At 40.1% G+C, this 23,665-nt stretch overlaps 1 protein-coding gene across 1 annotated transcript; it reads left to right on the top strand.

Moving 5' to 3' along the window:
• Nucleotides 1-32: 32 nt before the first annotated feature.
• LOC108162445 (ficolin-1-like) lies at nucleotides 33-1,225 on the top strand. The gene is made up of 2 exons (XM_017297186.2): nucleotides 33-1,050; nucleotides 1,113-1,225. The coding sequence occupies exons 1-2, from the start codon at nucleotides 347-349 to the stop codon at nucleotides 1,171-1,173; spliced, it is 765 nt and encodes a 254-aa protein (XP_017152675.1). The 5' UTR covers nucleotides 33-346; the 3' UTR covers nucleotides 1,174-1,225.
• Nucleotides 1,226-23,665: the final 22,440 nt, after the last annotated feature.

Here is a 23,665-nt window from a genome sequence, read left to right as displayed (position 1 = left end):
AGTTCAATAATTATGGAGAACACCAAACTTTTCTTCAAATTTGTATTGTAATTTTATTATATTGTTTTATTATTTATTTGATTATTTTTCTAGTATTTTCATTCTTATTTTTGCATTTTAAATATCTATAATAAATGCATTCCCTGGAAACTTGCACAAATGCCCCTCTGAGTAGGTACAACCCGACTTTATAGCCGATAAGTCTATAAATATTCAGCGACTTTCTTACTGATAAAATGTATTTCTGGATGCTTGATTAAAGACCTTTTTCTTGCCCCACCAGAACTTGCTGCTCAGTTGCTTTTCACTCCAGGAACCTCAAGCAACAAGAACGTTGTCCTTTAAAATGTTGAAATATTCGATTTTTGTGTTGATTTTTATGCATTTAACTAAGAACTTCATGGCGGAAACCAATGTAGACTTGGGCCAAAAGCTAACCAACTTGGAGGATCAGTGCGGCTTCTTTTGCTTTTCGCCACTCAACTTCCTGCTTCGGTTCCTGAGTTCATGGGAGGAAAAGATGATCCAGATCGAACCTCCGCCCACTAGTTGTCGGGCATTCGGTTACTCCTCGGAAATCCATGTGATCCATGTGCCTGGCCTCCAACCCTTTGCAGTACCCTGCGACTCGCAGATGGCTGGTCCCGGCTGGACAGTTGTTATGCGGAAAATCGACTGCTGTACGGATAGCTTTAGCAAGAATTGGACTGAATATAAGCAGGGTTTTGGTGAAATCAACGGAACCTTCTTCATTGGCCTGGAGAAACTACATTTGATGACCAAAGCGAGTCCCCAGAAATTGTATCTTTATGCAAAAGAAAACGGTAAAGAATTCTTTGGAAAATGGTTCGATTTTCGCTTGGGAAACGAGGATGAGGGCTTTAACCTCAAGTCCATAAGTCATCTGAATGGAACTATCTATGATTATTTCCAAGGACAAGTGAATGTCACATTTTCAACTTACGATCGGGAGAATTATGTCGAGGAATATTATAGACCCGCTTATGTCAATCATGGAGGCTGGTGGTACAGCCAAACCAACATTGATAGGTAATTTTATACGATATTTTTTAAAATTTGTATTCTTATTTTAATTCTTTTCATTTCATTAGCCCCACGAGACTTTATTATTACAGGGAATTTGTGCAGATGATTATTAGAGATCAAACTTGATGGAAAATCAGCAAAAGACACGTCAATAAATGGTTTAAATCATCGCAGAGTATTTTCCATATTTTATTCCAATAAATACAGCCTATGACGTTAATTCTTATACAAATTTCCCCTAAGCGAAAGGTTTTTGAGCTGAATATGGTTCCTGCTCGAAATACAAAAACATTCTGCGCATTGTTCATGGTATTCTTTCCCTTCTTATCCCTTATAGCTGTGTCTCTGTTTTCTGACAATGGGCAGGATGAATTATGTCTTCCTTTTGGGACAGGACAGCCGTGGAGTATGCAAATTCGTGCGCTACAAATGGCTATAATTGTTATTTCAAAATTTATGACAGCAAAATAAATTCAAAAATCGAAATCCTTGTGACACAAACAAAAAAGGGGTAACAGTCGCGGGACGCAGCTAACAAATTTCATAGTTCATTATCGAAATTAGTTATGCACACTTTTTCAAGTACATACTTGCAACCCCTCTGGATGTATGGAGGGTTTTTAGCATTCGGTTCCCATGATGTTGATAAGTAGGTTGCCCCTCATTTGTTGCCTTTTGTTTGCTGTCTTCGGGCCGAGTTCTGGGGGTTCGACTTCTCTCCTCTCCCGGCCACAAGACCACATTTAACTCTTTCGTTTTGTTTTTTTCTGTGGCGCATAATTTATGCTGTCATCTTGTGCATATTTAACTCAATTACTTCCGCGCGTTCGAGAGACTACCACGTTGATAGGGGCAGCACCACTTCCACTGCGCTACCATCATCATCATCATGTCGGGGCCTAATTCATTTTGTTACTTTATGCGATACTTAATGTCTCTCCTCGTTCTCCCATATCTTCTTTGCTTCTTTGGCTGCCCTCCCTCCCTCTCTCTCTCTCTCTCTCTCTGGTTCTCTGGTTCTGGTGGCGATGCCCGCGGCTCATTAAAAGAAATTACTTTATTGGCAAAATTTACATACAAAGTATTATGGTGGCCATGTCTGCAGATGTCAAGTCGTTAAGTTGCTTCTTTGCTCTTTGGTTCTTCATTCATTATGCAAAAGAGTCACTTAGGTGTACACCCATATCCATATAAAAGTAGTACTTATCGTTATCGTTATCGGAAGCGGACTTCAACGAAGATGGCAACAAGGTAATAGTTTTGCTCTCCGTTGGAATCTAAATTGGATGCAACTATAAATTATATGCAGAAAACGCTTATACAAAACCAAAAATTTATTCCAAATTAAAGGAAAAATTTTTAATTTTATTTTTATAGTTTTAATTATATAATCTCATCCGATTAAAGGACTAGTATTTTTATCATAGAACCCATCACTCCTTACTATTTTTAAGAAAAAAAAAAACCCCTAAAGGCCTTCGATTGTCTTATTTCTATCGAATGATATCCTTTTGCTTATGGGAAACATTTACAGGGAAGAAATTAAAGAATTCTCTCAAGGGAGAACAAAACCCTCCTTTCGCTCTACTTTAACCTTTATAAAGCCATCGTATACAACCGAAAGAGGAAACCCCCTTCAAAATACTCATTCATTCCACTAATTCCAGTGTCTCTTCTAAAAAATGGTTCCATTCCACTAATTCCATCACCCTTGTAATTCCCAAATTGTGTGAATCAGAGAACTTGCCTTTGCCGCGCCCGCCCTCAAAGAACTCAATTTATCAACATAAACGCGGCCATTTATTTGATTTAAGCAATTTGTAAAATTTTAATGTGCTTCAGAATGAAATAAATCTTCAAACTGTGGGATTCGTTCTGGGTTTTCGTTTTGGTTGGGTTTGATTCGAGTCGATGGGCGGGCCAAAACGGGGGCACGTCCAATGAAATAAATTAGGCACAGCTGCTGTCGCTGTCGCTGCTCCTAAGAGAAGAAGTTCGTGTGGGTAGATTGGAAGGGGGGGAGGGCGGATAGCCCCACATCCGCAATTCCCAATCCTCTTCCCGGAACGGACGTGCGCCTAATTTAGCAAACGCCCCAGAGCAGAGTGTGCAAGAAAACACATAAACATAAATAAGTAAGACAAATAAAGTCTCCTGACACGAGCATTTAGCAGCAGTCGAATGGTGGGGCCGCACCGCCTCCGAGTGACAAAAGTTCAATTGCCGAGTGTGTGACCCCTGCTGCGTATGGGGCCTCCCCCATTTAAGATACAGTGGTACGTCCACATGCAAGTACAGGGAATAATTTCTAAACCAAAGACTCTCTCGGTGTCTCCACTGTAGGCCCCCGTGACTTTCGGCTTCGACTTGTGGGCCGTCAATTGTCGTCTATTTGTTGTGATTTCTCTGTGTGGGGTGTAGGGTGTGGGGTGGCAATGTGGCCTGTGTACACCCCGCCGGCCCCAAGTGACAGCATATCAAATACAAATTGACAGTTGACACGTCAACCCCACAACCTCCATTTACCGGAGGGAATGACAGTTCCCCGAGCCATGTTATTCCGCAGTTTCATCGACTGTTGTTGGGAGTGACGTTTGGGGGGCCCTTCAAGTTTTTGTGAATCGAGCAGGTGTTGAGGTTGTTTCCTGATTTGCATTGCCCCTTTTGGTCTTATACTACTTTTATGTAGTCGTCGTTGCTGTCCGCAAGTAGTTCCTTCCGCAACACGGACGTTGCCACTCTGCCATGGAAACCAATTAATTTCTATGAATTGTAAGAGTTCAAATTTCTGACAGCCTTCTGGAGGCATGTGGCATGAACCTATTCTTTCGAAATCCTTGCGTGCTGTTACGTGTTGAAAGGGAATGTCCGATAAATGGGGATACAAGAAGAAAAATGAAAGTTTAGGCTTTCAGAGGAACAACATTACCCTGAATAATAAATCAAATAAATGGAGATACTTGGAGATACACTTTAAAAACATTTTTTTAACTAATAAAATATAGAAAATAAATGCTTAAAATATTAAAACAAGTCTCACTATGATAGAGCCAGCTTTGAGTTCTTTGGACACATGAAAACCCAAGCTAAGTCTCACTGGGAAAGAGGTAGAACCCTTTTTTACCCACCTATGTCAGACCACTCCAAAGCCTGGCATATATTCCCCATCTATAATTTTCTGGAACCTTGCAACATTAATAACCACTTCGCTATGCCTTCCACTTCTTTTTTTTTTTGTAAGGGCAAAAAAAAAACTGACAACCACATGAAAAATTATGACTGACCATTTTTGCATATGTCTGCGTATAATTTCACAATTAATTATGAAACATGCCATAGATGGCAGCACAAAATAAAAACAAAAAAAAAAAGAGTCCAAAGAGAGGAAAAACCATAGAAAAAAACCCAGAAAAGTAAACCAGTTAACTGAAGCGAGGAAACAGAGTACAAGAGCACAAGGGTACAGGAGAGAAGGGGGGCACGGCACACACTGTGACTATGACTAAACAAAACGATACGAAAATGACACGCTGTCAACGTGGCAGGCAGGCCTGGGGCCATGCCCCCTCTTGTGGCCGGAGCTGGCAAATTACAATAATACGAGTGTAGTAACAAAACAGTAGCCGTCATGTGGGCAGGCGGACAAACGACGACAATGCGACAAAAGAGAGTGCCCGGGTGGTACTCGTACCCCCCCCATTCCCCCCCTTCCCCCCAGCATTCCATTGAGAACGGACCGCCGAGCCCCGCTCTGTGGACTGGACTTGTTTTCCAAGTTATGCCCATTGTTAGGCCTACGAAAAACGAGTCAAACGACGATTAACGCTTGGCTGAATTGACTCGAAAAGTGCTGGCTCATAAATTATCCAACAACAAAATGAAAAGGCTTCTAATTTGGTTTAGTTTCGGTTCGTATTTTGGGGTGGCGCGGTATGCTCCGTACCAGCACCACCACCACCTCCCCTTGCATGTCATGCAATGCGTCACGTCATACAGGTTGCCACTTTTTTGTCCAAAGGCATTATTATTAACTAGTTAGCGACATGCAACTTGTTGGCAGCGAGACGCCCAATTTTCAAATGCCTGGCGGTTAAGCTTTCAACTAACGAGAGAGATAGAAAGAGAGAGGGAGAGAAAGAGCACTAAGCTTTAGTTACCCTTTGATGACTTTTTGTTGACTTGATTGATATATAATTAGGCCTCTCTCTTGCACTCTGTCACAGAGTAGCTTAGCAATCAAAGGTGAAATTGTATCTGGTGTTGATTTAAAATTGCTTTCCGACTTAATATTTTTTTTCGGTTAATAAATCGACCAATTTTCCTTCAAAAATATATCTTAATAATAGTAATTGTACCAATTTTATAACTCTTATAAATTTTTTTATGTTTTAAGTTAAGAAATATTATCAATATTGATAAAATAATCTTGATAACAATTTTTTTCTTTCTTTTCTTTTCTTTTTTTTTTTTTCTTTTTGCAAAAACCATTATACTCCCCTCAACAAAAGGGTATGCAAAACGGGTTGGCAGTACGCTCCATACATCAATTGTCGCACAGGATGGCGGGGACCAGCACGGGGAGGGGGCCTTTGCATGTCGCCGGGCATTTATGATTAAGTGAGGTACATATTAATATTATCGTGCGACTCACCTGGTTCGAGTCGGTTCCCGTTCCCTCTCTCAATGGGTGGATTTTCTGCCAGACAGTTTGTATGCTAATTTCCAGGCCTAGTGAGGAGGCCCAGGCCTCACAATGGCCACACACCACAACCCGCACAGCACTCCGTGCAATTCACACAATGGGTTTATTATACCCTTCGTAGAGGGTATGATTGAAGATTCTGGCAAGAGTTCTAGCAATGAGCTTCATGATATGTCCTTCCAGCAGCTGAAATATTAAAGATCGGATTGCCATTTGTCATAGGAAAAATCAGTCGAAATCTTAGAGGTTACAGTTTCAATTGGGCTTAAACAAATAAGAACCAACCATAGAAACGTATCTAGGAATAGATACATCTAGGGTATCCCTCGCTTCGGTTGGATCTCTCTTCTTGTTTTACAGTTATTTTAATTTATGAGCATTTTATGCGAGTGCACAGCAGAGTCGGGTAGAAGGAGGTTGGATACGAACCCATAATACGAGAGTAACAAAAGCGGAAACTATTGTATTAAGTGTTTGATTTATGTTTTCACTCAATTGTTTTATTTATGAGCCATTTCATGGCGTACGGGAATCGCTTTCGTGTTCAGTTCATTTCAGTTATTTCGCATTGTTACGTTGACTCTCTTCTGAGCCTCTAATAAAGCTCTCTTACGGCCCAGGGTCAATAGTTTCTGAATTACACTTGATTTTTTACGGTTTTTGTTAGAGTAACACTCTAATTCATAGAATCACTCAATTACGGCGCGTCTGTGGAAAAAAAAAGCAGCTCAAACACACACACACATAGGCGTACAGCACTTACCGTTTGAATGCTGGCATCGCATATTGTGCAATTCGCAATTAAAAACACATTTTATGCATATTTAACGCCGACTTTGCGCAAAACTAATTACACTACTCGACCGGCCAGACATTTGCCCACATTTTCACACAAATTTCGTTGCAATTGGATTGGTTTTAAGCACTTTAATCAATTAATTAATTGCAGCAGCAGCAGCACTGACCGCACGCGGTCAACGATTCTTGCGGGAGTGGTTTGAGAGAGAGAGAGAGAGTGAGAGAGCGGAAGATTGCGCGGGTGCGAGAGTGTGATCTCCTGCAGAGTGTAGATATGCAAGGTGAGGCGACATGGTCTTACTTTTTGTTTCAGAGCGAGAGGGGAGGAGAGGGGAAGAGAGAACTGCAATTGGAAGAGCGTGGGCGCCATACCCTATTTATTGGCACATGGTGTAGGAATGGAAGAAAAAAAGTGGAGTGAGCGAATTTTCGAGGGCTTGTCAAAGTGAGAGAGCAAAGCTGTGCTTCTCAAACTACAGCACACAGAACAAGAGCTTCTCAAAATTGGGATCAGCTAAAACTGTGCATTAAAACTGTTGAAAATAAGACTGTATTGATTTTAAGGCGGAATATCCATCCAATTACAGGAAAAACTTTTGTTTTGAAACTTTTTAAGGCCTATTCTTGCTCATAACTCAATTATATCTACACTTTGGAAATATTTTCCTGAAAAATAATGAATACACACATCATTGAACCGCACTAATTACTTTTTCTTCTTTTCATTATAATCATCAACCATCCATCCATCCATCCAGCCATCCATCCGTGCATCTATCCACGCATCCATCATCCCCGGCAATTTTCTCACACTTTAAATTGACACATCGTCACTGATAGATTAGATCCTGATGACTTTGCACATATCACATGGAATCTGTCTTAAGTTTTTCTTTTTGCTGGTTGGTCTTTCTAGGCATATATTTTAGGTGTATTCTGTATTTGGAGAGGGGAGAGAGTTCTGACGAGTGTGGTTTTTGCCCAAATGGAAAGCAATTATTCAATGTCAGGGCGACACACGCACCAATAACATTTCATCAATTAATTATTCAACATTATTTGGCCAAGCCCAAAAATAATCGAAAAAGACAAGATAATATATTAATTTTTCGAAAGCAATAATTTATTTATGATACTCTGCAAACAGTTTGGGAAATATGATTAAGTGTTGCATCTTCCTCCGATAATTTCCTTTTCCATAACTCCTAAAGAAAAAGATGAATCTCTTACTGAGGCTCTCTAAGATCCAATAATCTAGACATACATATATCCCTAGATAATTTCCAATACCTTTAGGAAAGATGATCATTTATATCAAATACCAATACAAATCCTAATTACATATCAATCTTTTCTTTTCAAAAATTTGTACAAAGTACATGCGGATTCCGTACTATTTTCTAAAGAATATGTTTTTGTGAAGCATTCTCCTATGAACAGGAAACCCCATTGAAGGAATGTCATCTGAGAAATTGTAAAACATACATACATTTAAGATCAATAAGAAATATTATCATTCCCTAGAGTGCTCTCTAAATAAATAATACAAATAGTGTTTCCTAAATAAATATGATACCAACAGAATTATTCTACTTCCCTTATCGAACCTTTTCAGCAAGAAAAAAAAACAAATTCTTTCGATTTCAGGCCCTAAGTGAGAGTGCACAAAATATTATGAATTTCATTCCTGTGAGCCCACATGGAGGGGGGGGGGCACAAAAAAAAGGGAAGAAGCATACGAATACGAGTACGGAGTGTACACAAATATGTGGCAACGTCATCAAAGTAATCAGGCGACGACTGAGCCAACGACTGACTGTCTCTGTCAGGGCCAGAGGCGATATGGGGAGCCGTCCTCCCAAATGATTGCTTCCATGACGTGGCAAGAGGCAAGTGCCGGGTGCCGGGTGCTGGGTGCCGCGGGGACCCAACATCAGCGACATCATTTATCATCAACCTGCCCGTCACTCAACGTGTCTTTCCCCCAGTAGTAGAAGACGAGGGCAACAAAAACAAAAAAAAAAAAAAAAAAATGTACTACCACCGCATGCAAAGGACTCTGATGGGTTGCTGCTGCCTGTCTGCTGTATGTCCGTCCGGGTGTGCGTTATCCTTGGGTGTGCTGTCAAAAAATTATTATGCCTATTAATTTTACCCATGCGGGCGTCACCCCTATTCATCCACTCTGCGCTGTTTGGTGGTAAATTACGCAACAGCAACAAATATATAGAGGATGTACTATAAATATTTCGACTATCAGATACCCTTTAAATGGAATTATGTGAAGAAGCGTATTTAAATGGGATGAAACGATTGCAACGATAGTGCCAAAAAAACTTTTAATGCTGTAATCATTTTTATTCTTTTAAGCTCTAATAGCCTTTCAAACCTTGTATCTCATGTAGCCTTATATCCACACTTAAGTTTTCTTTCATTCTAGTCAAATTTAAGAGGTTTTACTGTAATCAACCTACAGACAGATTATATCCATGAGTATATACATATACCTTAGGGATTCCGAAATTTTTTCTTCTACCCATTACATACTTCTCCATGAATCCAATATACCCACATTCTCTTAAAATACCTGGCATAAAATACCAGAGAAAAATAATGTTTGATGTTTGGCTTTTGCCAGCGCCAAGTGGGCGTGGCTGTCTGAGTGAGAGTGCAAGAGAGTGTGTGTGTGTTTGTGTGTATGTGTGTCGCTTAAGACATATTTTGCCTCATTCATTTGGCAGTAATTTATCCTGTCATGCTGTCATTATGCCAGCAAAAAAAAAAAGAAAGAGAAAAACCGAAAACCGAGTGGAAGTTTGGGGGAAAAAATTATTTATTGAAAATGATTATGCACAGGGAATCGAGAAACGCTCCATAATCAGCCACACAGAACCGCATGGAGGGGGTTTCAGTTTTTGTTAATGATTCGCTGACGTCTTCCGACTTGGTCGCATCGATCAAAAATCATTATGACTTATTTGGAGGAGAATGCCACAGAAGTGATTACACTGAGCGAAACTCCGGAGTGCTGTGCAATAATCAAAAAAAGTACAAAATATCTCAAACATTTATTATTTGGTTTCTATTTTGGAAAAATATACCCCAAAATAAACTATTTAAATATATAAAGAGCCATCGGTCCCTAGAACTAAATTTCTCGCCATTTACAGGGTATCATCTGGCTGTATATTTGGAGTTGCCCAAGTGCCTCCAGCTGATGTCTTTTCAATAACTAATCAATCTTGGCTTTGACTTGATGTCTACACTGCACGCGATGACTTATTTCGTTGAGTGTTGTGCTGGTGGGTTCCCAGCCAAGGGCAGGGGAAGTTTTTTTTTTGGGTTTGGGGGTGGTTCATTGGATGGTTCTGGGGATTCTGAGCCAAAGGAAGTGCCAACTTTTTTGCTGTCGCCCATCAATCAGCCTTGAATGAATGGTGGGGGCGTGGGTGGTGGGCGGTTGGCGGTAAAAACGTAAGCTCATGTCAGTCACTCATTGAGGAGCGAAAAGGCAAAAGAAGAAAACCCAAAAACGAAGCAAGGACAGTGGTTGCGAAGGGGGTTTTTTTGGGCGAGGTGGGGTGGGCGGCAGCTCTGATCATTTTGAACTTTTGGCGTTGACAGCCGGAATACAAAATGCGGACGAAATATGTCGATACGAATCAAACGAAAATTTCCTTTAAGAAAGGAATTCACTGGGAGGAAAAAAAGGAGAAGGAGTTTTTGGGGCAGAAATATGGGAAATTAATTATTGATGTGATGGTTATATGAGGAAATTTTTAGGGAATCTATGAGATATCGTGCTGCGATTAATCTTATATTATTATTCTTTATTCTTGGTATACAAAACTATTTATTTTCGTAAAACAAACCGTTAATGAGAGAAGAGCTACAGAATTGAAGAACTAGCATTTTAAGAAATAAATAAGCGAAAATCTTTATGGACGCTTCAGTCGAAACAGATAAAGAATATATATGTATCTATTATAGTTCTTCTACTAGGGGGCAACCCCCGGCTCACTCGCTTCATTGTTTATCCATTAAATACCATCCTGTCCACTGTTCTATTAAAACCCTGATAACCCCTAAAAAGGGTATGAACCAAATATGACAAGAAAACGGAGTAGAAAGAATGCCTCTTTCTCCGCTCTGGGCACACTATAAATGCCAGACAATAAATAACCGCAACTTAAGCATATTGCGGTTAAAAGCAAACTCTCACCATCTCTCTCTCTCTCACTCTCTCCCTCTGTCTTCTCCCTATCTTTGGGGCTCTCTTTCGCACAGCTTGAGCTACTTCCCAACGGGCAGACATATTTCATTTTCATGCTCCCAATTGTTTTGCCCTTGACAAATGAGTGAGTGGGTGAGTGAGTGAGAGAGCGTAGGGTGTGGGGTGTGGGTGGAAAGCAAAGAGTGTGGCCAACAAGGCAAGTCATCAAAATAACAAATAACGACGACTACCAGAATTGATTGCATGTCATTAATTTTCATTTCAAATTACTTTGCCACTATATCATGGGTCTGGAGTCTATGCCACGCCATCACCACCACCCACCCAACCACCCACCCCCCACACGGGCCCCAAAGTCAACGTAAATGTGGCAAAGTCGTGCCAAAGTCAGACCAGAGCCATGGTCTAAATAAATATGAATAAATGTCGGGTGTGTGCTTGAGACAAGTGCGAAAAGTTTCATATTTTCATATTATAGTGTAATAAACAGAAAACACTGAAGGGCTGGCTGTACTTGATGATAGGTGGGGATACTCTATGTACTATATTTAACCAGGTATCTATTTTTCTTTATTATAAAAATAAAACTTATTTTTAATTAAAAATCTTCAATTTATTTTTTTTTCCAAAAATATAAAAAGTGCATAAATTTGAATTATATATTTCTTTAAATAGGTTAGAGTTTAAAAATAAAAAATTGAAAGTATTGACGATTTAGAGAAATTATTTAAATAAAAATAAATAATTATTTGTTTATTTTATTTATTATAAAATTATAAAATAGAGAAAATAATAGATTTTTATTAGTACAATGAAAAATAATCGTATATGTAGCTTTTTTTGTTTAAATTTATAACTACGTATTTTTTATTTTTAAGTTAAACATTTTTTTTCAATATTTTTTACACTTTTAGATATTTATTTAATTCAGAAACGTATCCGAAGGATATTATGTATCTAGATATTTAAATTAAAGAAGGTAAAATGTAAAAAAAAATGATGAACTAGATGTTTTTAAAATTTTTCTCAAAATAAATATAATAATACTTATTGTGATCATGTGTTATATTTTTAACGAACTTTTTGAAACTCTTCTGCAATTATTGCACACTAAAACGCCGAAAAAAATAACAAATACAAGAAAATAATTTTCCAATATCTAAAAATGAATTCCTTTTGGATATGTGTTCGTATTTTCCCCCCAAAACGTTTCTTCAACAAGCCCCATGAATATCATTGCACCTGTAAGCCATAATACTTCTTGTTCCTCCTCCATATAGAGCCTCTGGCAGGGGGATTGCAATCTTTTGGTCCTCCGACTGGAGGCAATAAATTACCCAGCTGCTGATGGGATGTCACTTGGCGACATAATCACTGTCAGGCCAAAGCCAGAGAGCCAGAGAGGGATTGTCCGAATATACATATAGTTTTGCAGCTAACGAGCATTTGGGAATGGGACTGGGACTGGGAATGGCAATGGCAATGTACAGACCCCGCCATCGGAGGAGTCCGTGTGTGCATTCGCATTTGTGGATGGTCTGGTCATTGTTTATAATTCATAAAGCAATTTTGCATGGGCTTGGGAGCCTGGAGTCTGGAGTCAGGAGTCCCGAGTCCGAGTCGGGGCCTGTGCCGGGGCCAGAAACAAATGCGAGCCATATGCAAATGTTCCAGCCTGATGGACAGTTGGAGTTCAGTTGGCCAGCGACCGAGCCCAGGCAACTTATCACGCGGCTGCCCCCCAAACAAGCCGCCTGCCTCGTACCTTCCACAAATAGTATCTGTATCTGCATTCATCATTGAGAGGGAACGAGTAGGAGAGTCTCAATCCCAACTGGGATTCCGGAATCATCCGGGCGGGCACATGCTTGCCATGTCATTCATACATTTTGCAGGCTCTTCTCTCTCTCGCTCCGTTTCTCTCCCTGCCTTTCAGCCATCCATCAGACCCGATGCCCTGATGCTTCTGCTGCAGCTTCTGCCTGCCAGTTGGCAGTACGTCAGTCCGTCAGTCACTTAACACACTGAGAGAAACGAGTGGTTGAGAAGTGCTAAATAATTGTTTTCTACTGCAGATTGCAAAGGATTGTTTGAGACACATTTTTGTCAGTGAGTTGCAGTTGCATCATTGCTCTTTCTGGTAGTTCCTGCTGTTGCTTCTGTTGCATGCCGCACATGGAGGCTGAGGAAGAGAGGCTTCCTTCGATGCAAAAACAAAAGCTTGATTACAATATATCCAAACGAAGACCAGTGCGTACCTTGACTGCCCCTTTACCTTCTCACTCTCCCTCTCTCCCTCTCTCCCACTCTCTCTGTCTGTCTGTCTGTCTCTGTCTCTCTACTCCACTCTTTGTTGTTTTGAAATGCACGCGAGATTAACTCTTGCCTCTGACATTAACGAATGAGAGCCAACAGCATCTGACAGTCAAATGTCAGTTAGCTGCAGCTCTTTCACCACTCTTTCGCCCTCTCTCTCTCTCCCCCTTTTGTCTCTCTCAAACTATCTCCTTCTCAATATGCATAGTACACGTTGATGAAGTCCTGCTTTTGGCATTGCTTTTCTATCGTTTCATAATTTTGCGCTCAATTTAACTAAATTTCAAGCTTTTCAAGTTACCAGAAATTTTCTAATTTGTTATGCTATTTGAAGAAAGTATATATATACTAGTCGAAACGTTTTTTTCGAGTCACACAGGGATCATATGATTTAATTTTCAGAAGAAGATAGTTCTGAAAAAACCTATTTGAGAATTTTATGTAAAAAAAAGGAGGTATTCTCTTACGACTTAAATTAATTCAGAACTTTGTAAAGAGATTTAATTCTTAAATAAAAAACATTCCAACTATACAGAATTTTTAATTTTAAAAAGGCGAAAAAAAAAATCTGTTTTACTTAAAATTTGCATGGTAAAAAACTATCTATTTACATTTGTTTTTCTTTAGACATTGGATATTCCAACCAAAAGGTTCCTTAATTTTAACTAAACAATCTCCAAATAAACTAAAAAAATAAATAAACAGTACAAAATATTTAAAGGAAATACCACAATCGACTCCGTATAAGTGGAATAATCTGTTTCTTAATCTTTTTCCAGAATATTTCTCCTAATGAATGGGAAATAAATACTTCCTTATGTACTTCCCTGTGATATATCTGTAAAAACATCAAATAAGGTCCACCGACTTTTGGGTTTTGTTTGACCAAAAAAAAAACACCTTTTACACCATTTCAATTGAAATGAAAGGTGGCCCTACGTACGGGTATGTGCACTTCTCTGGAAGTAGCTGATGGCCTGAGAAAATCCCATTTGATATGCCATTTGGCACGCACAGTGGTCATTATCCATTGTTTGACCACAGTGTCCCGCTGTTGATGGTGCCGCAAAAATTATGAAGAAATTCGATGGAGTGCAAAATATTTGCACATTTCTGTTTGTGTTTTGTGCATGAATGAGAGAAGCATCGGCTTCTTTTTTTTTTTGGCCCTGTCGGTGCCTCTTTGATGTGGTATTTGTCCTCTTATTCGTTTCGCTGGAACCCTGCTGATTCGGGAAGGTCTGACATGGCTCTGTGGGTATCAAGGTTTTTGCCTAATTTATTGATTTTGGCCTCTCTAAGAACATTTATCTGGATATTTCTAGGAAGTTCAATGCTCCGACTCGGAAGTGGGTGATTTTTGATTTTTAGTCATGGGAACGGCGACTCCCTGCCTGGATTTAATCAAAATTAAATAGCTAAAAGATTAGATAGGATAAGTGAGGATATCATCATCGCAGCAGCAGCAGGAGAAGCAACAACCCTTACAGCTTACTGCGTTACCCATCTTTTGGGATCTATCTACCGGTTGACACTTGAAATGCCTTCGAGGGTTCTACGGTATGGTATACGGACCAGCAGTCAGTCAACTGAGGCATTAAGCCATTGTTAAGGGATTTATTACATCACTATAGAGCATAGTTGAGTGGTTGGAGGGTTACGTTTTTATCCCTTTTTCAGAGAGAGACAGAGAGAGAGAGAGAGAGAGCGAGGAAGAGGGGCAAATATTTTCATGTCTAGAGTTTAATTGTTTTCACAGTTGCAATTCAGCAAAGAAGAAAGGTTGTCAGTCGTTGAGGCTCAAGTGCTCGAGTACTCCGGATACGTTTTTACTTTTTTTTTTATATTTTATTTTTACCCTTATCAAGTCCCCATATGCGAGTGCGAGTACGAGTGCTGGCAGAGTGTTTGCATTATCCCCGCGTCAAGGGGTGTGCGGCGTAACCATATCGGGTTCTGGGTTTCTGCTGAATGGGTTCTACTCAATGGCCTTCCGCCTTGCCTTGCCTTGCCTTGCTTTCTTAGCAATTTTTCGAAAAACTTGACACAGTGTTGCCTCAAACCAAATAAAACCGAAAAAAAGGGGTGAGTGGTGAGACGTAACCCTCTTCAGAAACCCAGATAATGCCCAGACCCCCACCTCCCCTTCCGTAGACTTCCTTTTGAAGTGAGTGTATATCATTAACTCGAGAGGGCTGCAGCCAGGCACTTGCAGATTTTTGATTGCATTTGTTGATGCCAACAGGAAAAAGAAATAGATGGAATCGTTGGTCGAAGGTTTTGATACCCTAATGGTCGGTCCCAACAACAAAGTGCACAGCCCTTGGCGATGGGCAGAAAATACTTAAATTTCGGTGCCAAAAAGTCACGAAAATCTTCGACATGGAATAGCTTTTTGGTTAGCTCAGGCCGCATCTTGGTTTTATATAGTCTTTGGTCCAATAAATAAATACTAAATACATTTTTATTGTATAGATTGATTCCTTGTTAATATAGCAAAAAAGTTTGTGGTTTCCAGGACACGTTTTTAAAGGCCATATATTAATTTTTCACTTTATATATACCTCCTGTGGTGTAAAACATTTATTTCAAAATATTCAGAATACCCCATAAACCAAGGGTATTTAAAAAAGAAGCGGATAAAATCCCATTTTGAGGCGTACATTTTTCAAGTGTCGTTCAATGTGCGAGCGGAAATTGCTTAAAAGCAAAAATGCGTTTCACTTTTATTTATTCCTTTATACCTTTGGAGTTGGACATTCACTCATCTCCTTGCCGTCTGCAAGTGGGTTTCCTTACCACATAAAACAAATCCAACGGAAATTTTACAATTTTTAAAGGAGTTATTACTTCAAGCGTTTGGATCGGATCATAGAAATGCCACAGAATTAAGGAAATACTTGGGAGATTTTTTTTGTTCAATGGAAAGTACATCACTATTCTGGAATGTTCTTTAATAAGCACTGGAAAAGTTCCCTGAAATTCTCAATAAATTTATACATTATTTAGAAAGTTTGAAGCCCATCCAGAGAAGTGCACTTCAGTCCCGCACTTGAACACAATTAGATGGTTCGACTAGTCGAGTGCGAGACTCCAATTAGCAAATAATTCAAAATACACTCGTACGTATATGGGACTGTTTTATAAAACCATAACAACCACCAATTTTGGGTTTGGTGAAAAGGTCTGTGATGTGGAAATGATGTGATTGACGTGGACATGAAATGGCACCTCAACACAACAAAACGATGATGATGATGGCCAGATGACGATGATGCGGTGATGCGGCTATCGAAATGAATCTTTTAGTCTGACTTTAAATTCCAGTTTTCCACAAAACAAGTTTTCATTTTATGCCCTAGAGAGAGCGAGAGAGTCAGGGTAAATTTAATTGATTGGTCGGTAACGAGCCTCGGTTCACAGGTGATAAATTCAATGATTATCAACACTTTACTTTGGACTTCTGTCGGTGTGTAGACCCTAATTAAAAATGCATTGGAAAACCTCGACTGAAAACCCCAAAAGCCGCATCCGAGTCTCGCGGCGGAGGAGTTCAAAGAGTTAGGGGAAAAACAGTTTACTAATCGCAGCCCATTGGCATTTTTTTCGTGTTCGTTCCACGAGGGCTGACCTGCAATAATCGTAAACTATTTAAAACACTATGAAAACGTTGAGACTCTTTATGGGGGTCTAGTCTCGTCTCGTTCCGTTCCATTCGCGAGCTCTTGTCCCGCATGCATAGAAATGAATGAGATACCCAGTGGATTCGTTGAGTGAGGGTATACCCCATTGTTTGGTGAAAAAGAAACCAAAAAGCAAATGATTCTTGAGGAGAAAACAGTCTTTTACTGATAAAGCAGAGAACTTAGATCTTTTAATAATTACCAACACTGTTTTTGGTCTATGCAATACTGGTATCTGACATACATAGATCGGAAAAACTAGGAAAATTCCCTAATAGATTTCAAAGTACAAGATTTGGTGCTTTGACTGCCAAACGTGGGCATCAGATGCCCTGCATTAATTACCAACACTGTTTTATTACCTTATACAACACTGATTTCTGCAAAAACTCAGAATTTATTAATACTTTATTATACAAAATCGAATTTAAGAGTCAGTGCTATATAACAAAATTTTTCGCTTATACAACACTAAAATATAATTCTTATAAGTGGGATAAGAGCGAAACTTGTAAGGTGATGTTATAAAAGACTACACCCACAATCACTTAGAAAAACACCACGAAACCTTTACCAACACTGTTTGGCTCATTACAACACTGCTACGCTTGTAGCTTTACCTGTTCCCCTAATAGTAAAGGGTATTGCTGCTTCTAAGCCCCCATCGAAGGCGAAACTCTTAACGAGCCCCGTTTCTTCTTTTTTGATTGTCTTTTGAAAATGATCAGACATCGGCCACCACTTTGTCGGCACCAATTTACATTTCCTTGTGCGTCGTCGCATTTCGTTACTTACCTTTTGAATTTTTGGTTGTTTAAACATTTTTTGCATATAAAATACAATATAAATAAAAATTTTGCTTGGCTTTCTGCGGTTTATACGCGTTGAAAATGATTATCCATAATTTTGTTTTAATATTTTGTAATTGTATAATTTGATGTGAATTTGCATTTCTCTCCACCCATTGTTTCCTCTTTGGTTTTTGTCTTTTAAATTGGTTGAATTATTCATGTGCCGTATGAGTGATATTTGATTGCCCCTCCGATATATAAATATAAATGTTTATATCTTTGTGTTTGCGTGTTTTGGGGTGTGGAGAGCGAAGCCCGCAAAGGCGTTGAAGAATTTAAGGTGGGTTTGGGTTTGTCGCACTTTGATTGAAGAGCTGATGGATTGGGGTAGAGGTACATTTATGATAGAATAAGTTATAGATAAAAGCGGGGGACTCGATTTGGCGTTTGTCATTGAACTAAATAGGAAATTAATCACATTACAGGTGACAAGAAATGGTATATGGCCCGAGTGACTCAAAAGCAAAGCTTGTCACTGAGGGGAGCTGCTGCATAACGCGTTGATGAGCCTTACTATTTCAAAAGATCCCGCTCAGTGAAATATCTTTATTATTTCCCATCGATTCACAGGCTGCTTTGGAAGTTTTTCACATTTCCGCATCTTTTGTGAAGATTGTACGAGCCCAAGAACTGCAAGACCATCATTAGCGATGACAATAAATATTGTCTAAGGCTGACTGACCATTTGATTCCAGGAACATCAACAAAACGCCTCAAGGCCAGTGCGAGCGATACTTTGCCTATAGGCATTGTTTCGTTGATTTTGTGAATTGGCATAGGACTAAAGCATTTCTTTCTGCCGCACAGACGCACACACACACGCCTGACTAAAACCAAAACAAAACAAAAAAGACAGTCGGTTAGCCAGATATCCTTTGAAGTATTGCCGTATTATGCAGAAGGAATGTGTGTCACACATCGAAAGTAACCAAAAAGGAAATGACTCGAGCCGAGAGTTGAGACTGGGACTGGGACTGAGACTGAGACAGAGTTTGAGGCTGAGATTTCAAGCCGAGTTCCGAGACATGACATGACAAAAGCAGCAACTGCTGACAAAAAAAGAAAACCAAAGACAAAATGATGGGCAAGTCAAGTCAACCAGACTTCAAAGTCGGTGCTCTGCTCTGCTGTGCTGTGCTGTGCCGTTCCACTCGATCCTCACACAGTAGCTGTCAAAGATATTTGTATTTCATTTTGACTGACTGTCTGAATGTCTGAATGTCTCACTGTCTGATTGTCTGATTGTCTGATTGTCTGAATGACGGACTTGAGAATGGGGAATGGATGGTTTCAAACGAAAATTGGGAAGCCAAAAAACAAACACAGTAGCTGCTGCCTAAATAAACGCCAAGGCATCGGCTGCGGCGGCGACCAACCAATCAGCTCTATACACACACACACACCACTCCTGGATGGATGCGTATACTGTATATTCCTGTGAGTTGGTGATTTAAAATAAATATTGGTAGCTGTCACATTGACAGCACACAGGCAAAATGTGATTGTTCGTTGCCCTTCTCCTCGCCTCCCCTCCCCATTTTGTGGGCTACCGTTCGCCGCGTAGCCAGCCAGCCAGCAATCGGTATAAGCTCAAAGGGATCCCAAAGATATTAAATTGTCTGCGTTGCTGCATCGTTCTTGTCGCATTAATAAGTCTTCGAATCTTTGAGGCTGATTTTTTTCATTTCAATTTCCAAAAAGACAAAAAAACGAGGGGAGCAACTCAACAATGAAAAATTTCAAGCTGTTTTTAAATGTTTTATTGGCTTTTTAATAATGTTTGCACATCAAACGAGAGGCCGCCGAAGGCACCAACCGCCGCGACTTGAAGGCTTGGAACCAGGGGTTTCCGAGGCCTCGACGAGGGCTTCTGTTCGATGTTACGCTGCGCGCCTCAGCTGAGATACAAAAAGGAAGATATAAATCCTCAAGTGACATGGAGTCAAGCTCTCTCTCTCCCTCGCTTTCTCCCATCCTCCCGCCTTTGTGTGTGCCGTTCAAAAAGGATTATACTTGGCTTGATTTATGTGACAAACGGCCCGTTATAAATTATTTTAAATTAGTTGAGAATTATGAGCGCCAGTTCTATGTTAAGTTGCACTCTTCTTCAGATGATTTAAACATCCATAACTCCATCATCCATCTCGCAGTTGTGCGCTAATTGATGGGTATATCCATGGTATAGAGAGCGTCCCAGCTTTCTCTTTACATCGAATCGATCGCCCAAAAACGGACTGACAGATCCGAAAATTTCGGTTTCTTTTCGTGCTCACTCTTCAGTAAGTTATTCAGTAATTATTTCACTTTTTCCGCTGCTAGGGGTATAGTATTTAATCAAGGCTTACAAATGCCTTACGTTCTGGTTGTGTTTTGGGTTTATTTTAGTGTTTGCTAATTTTTGTTAATATTTTAAGCAACATTTCAGCTTTCAGATGTGTTAAATGGTTATATAAAAGAGGGCCACCATAAAAGCCAAATGGGCATGTTATTAAAAACCATAAAAATACTCAGTCATTTCTTTGGCATAGAAATTGTCACATAAAAATCTTTTCTATGCTACAAGGCAGCCCTCCTTAGGCATAAGGTTTGTTACAGAGAGTAAAGGCTAAAAGAGAATATATATATTTAAATATAGTAGGATTAAGGGATGTAGAAAGGGGGAGAAATATGTGAAAATCAAAGCTTTCCATTACATTTTTTTGCTAATCCTTAAAAAATCTCTCTCCTTTTGCTTTACAAGATACTTCACAAGATGCAATATCCTTAGGATACACGCCTAATGTTCTGATTTTCCGGCATCCCTAAGCCCATGGGATGGACGACTGTAAGGCCACAAAGATAAGTAGAAACCGTTGGCAGGACTCTAGTATTTCCCCCCTCCCCCCGCTCCGTCGGCGTGAGGCGAGTGCCAAGTGTAATAGAAATAGTTATTAAGAGAAGCAGTCGACGACAGCTGCCTTGGCGACGATGGGAGTCGGTTTCGTTTCGGAGTTTATGGCCAGGACACAGACATACTCGTAATGGCAGAGATAGCCGCAGCAAAAGCTGGCTACAATTTATGGGCCGAGTCACAGTATGATCCATGAAATGTCATAAAACTGCAATTGCGGCCAAAAATTATCGAACATTTAGCAAAAGCGTTGGGGCTTATCCCTGCATGCGGTGGTTAGTTTTTACGATCCCAGGGACACTCCACAGGAAAGAAAGATATATAAAGAGAACATGGAACTTTTGTTTTTTACGACCATCCGCAGGAGACATTCCCGGTCTCTCCGTAAACCAATTTACACGTTCCGTACTGAAGGCACTGATACACATACGGGAACGAGTATATCAGAAGGGAATCCGGGTATTTGGTATTTTTGGGCATTGGTCACGTTTTGAGGATGGCAATAAATTCAGTTCAGACTCGTTTTTATTTCATTTTGGTTACGAGTATTTCGTTCTTCGGTTTATTAGTTGACAAAAACGTCCCTGCCCTGCTCTGCCGTGCCACTCTCATCCACAGTTGAATAAACAGGAAGCGAATTATGACAGAGCGATAAATGACCACCAAGCAGGGTAAGAGGATAAGAGGGTAAGAGGGTAGAGAGTAGAGGGTAGGGGCACTCCTCGTAGGCACATTTCCGATTCCTTGAACCGGAAAGACAATGCCAGTCGCCTGAACAATGACCCAACACTTCCGCTTCTCACTTGAATAGGCGACAATTACAATTGAGTGCAGGGACCCATAGATCGATATCTGGAATGAAAGTCACTTAAAGACTTTCTATTTGCGATTCTCAGGGTTCTCTTCCTTTGTGTGTGTTTCTCAATTAATTTCTAATAATTGGCTTGATTGAACATAAATTTAATAAATGACTTTTGTGGATGAAAAGACTTTCAGGAGCACAAGATAGGGGAAATGCATGTAAGCAGAATTATCTACAATGATCTTACCAACTAGATTCATAAAAATCGTACAGAACACATCATAAATATGGCCAAATGTCTCACCCCTGCCTTGTGTGTTAAGGGTCTCCACGTGTGAACACCCAGACTAGCTATTATTCAGTTTATCACGATTAAAATCTACACTTATGTTTGAAATTATTTTAAAAAAAGGCACAAATTTATTTATTAAAAGTAGTAAAGTATTTTCTAGGGTTTTCCGATCCTTAGATTCAACAATTAGAATGCTTATAATGTTCAAATTTATACATTTGAAGACCTCACTTTTATATACCTGTGGTCTCCATCACCCGATGAGTCTGTAGCCATGCCTCTCGCTTCGGTCAATGTATTGCTTCCTGAGGATTGGCCTCCATCTCCAAGCCTATAAAGAAGTCCCCCTTGAGAATGCCAAAGCCTTCATTAACGTCAACGTCCCAGTTGATCTGTCTCTGAATGATAATCCAACTAGATCAACCGCGATCTTTGAGCTCTAGAGCACTTTGAATGGTTCGATCTCGGGGACACAGATCGTATGGATTACGTTGGAGTCATCGAAATCCCGACAGCTGACAGGGTTGTCATCCTCGTCTTCATAATAATATTCGGCTAAATCTGACTCCTGATTGAAGACTTCTTTGTTATCTGTATACTCTTTCTATTTTAAGGATTCTTCCAGCTTTTTATACGTGTTTCATCTAAGAATGTCTGCTTTTTACAATTTCTTCAGTTTATTCTACCAAAAATTCTCCCAAATCTATTAAGGATTCTTCTTTCTGATTAAATGAGTCTTCTTTGTGTTTAATGGAGTTTTCCTTCTCTTGAATTTTTCTGAATTATTTCTTCTTACTTCTCAACTAAGGATTTAATCTTTTGTTTTAGAAGCTCTTCCAGCTTTTCCGTCTGGCTTAATCGAGGGCTGAGTTTCCACATTTGCCAGCTAACTTTCCAAGCTCTCAATGACTTTAGTATGATCGAGTTGTTCCTGTAGAAGGACTGCCATGATATCTTTCCTATCTCTTACCGTAATTTGAACATTTCTCAGCTCTACATTAATCAGATTTTTCCATATGTTAAACTAATATCAGTTACCCATACAAGTAGGGAATATCGAATGCAAAACTAACTATTCGACCATATACACCATATCATACATTAGTTAATTTCGATAGCCACCTCTTACAGATACAATATACCTCATTCTTTTCGCTGAGTACGTGGTGCACAGAATGTTTACGCGCTAACCTATGCTAACTATCAGTTAACTAAGTGGAAGCTTCGGTTAACGAGCTGCCAGTCAAAGTCATTCAGTCAGTCAGCCAGTCATGTGTGAAAAGTCAGTTGTTGGCACCCACCGCATGATAAAGAGAGAAAGAGAGAGAGAGGAGTGGAAGGACTGGAGTGTGTGGGTGGATGTTCCGGGGGAGCAGGGTAGCACGGGAGCACGAACCGGTTCCGAGGTTGGCGCCTTTTGCATTGAAATTAATTTAGCTAGCTTTCAATTATGTGCCACAAACATTCATGCGTGAGTGAGGGAAACGAGATGATAGGTGGTATGGGGGCACGGCACGGCACTGTTCTGAAACTAAGATACGTTTCGGTGGTGCCACTGCCTCTGCCACTGCCTCTGCCTCTGCCACTACCACTGCTGCATGACATGACAGGCCTGACAGCCCCGAACAACATATTGACATTTTTGCCATACATTCCAAACGGCAGCAGGCAGCAGTCAGCAGGGGGGCGAGGCAAGGTGAGGCGCCTCCAGAGCCACGAACCTCGAACCTCGCTACTCGCTTCTCGTCGACGAGCCACGACGACATCACAACACAACATGTGCGAGTGTTTATGTCGGCGTGTCAATTTTCGTTGTTGACGTGTTGCCGCCTGCCGCCTTGTAGAAGAGGAGGAGGTCTCCCCCAATCATACCACATAACGTCTCGCATAACGCCCTCTCCTCGTCCAACTTTGACTTGGCCGATGCCGATGCCGATGCCGATGCCGATGCCGCTGCTGTCGTTGTCGTATTATTATTAAATTTTACTTTCGCCACTCAATATGGGAAATGTCATCTGTTTATGATGGCTTTTTGACATCTCTCGTTATT

Source organism: Drosophila miranda, chromosome 4 (assembly GCF_003369915.1).
Source record: "Drosophila miranda strain MSH22 chromosome 4, D.miranda_PacBio2.1, whole genome shotgun sequence".
NCBI classification, from domain to species: domain Eukaryota; kingdom Metazoa; phylum Arthropoda; class Insecta; order Diptera; family Drosophilidae; genus Drosophila; species Drosophila miranda.
The sequence above is the reverse complement of the archived record's forward strand: the minus strand, read 5'-3'. Positions and strand labels throughout refer to the sequence as shown.

What these genes read in the sequence shown, in the direction of transcription:
- LOC108162445 (XM_017297186.2), top strand. Translation starts at nt 347, where the DNA reads ATGTTGAAATATTCGATTTTTGTGTTGATTTTTATGCATTTAACTAAG. An exon ending in AGCCAAACCAACATTGATAG is followed by an intron (nt 1,051 to 1,112) that starts GTAATTTTATAC and finishes TCATTTCATTAG; the next exon opens with CCCCACGAGACTTTATTATT.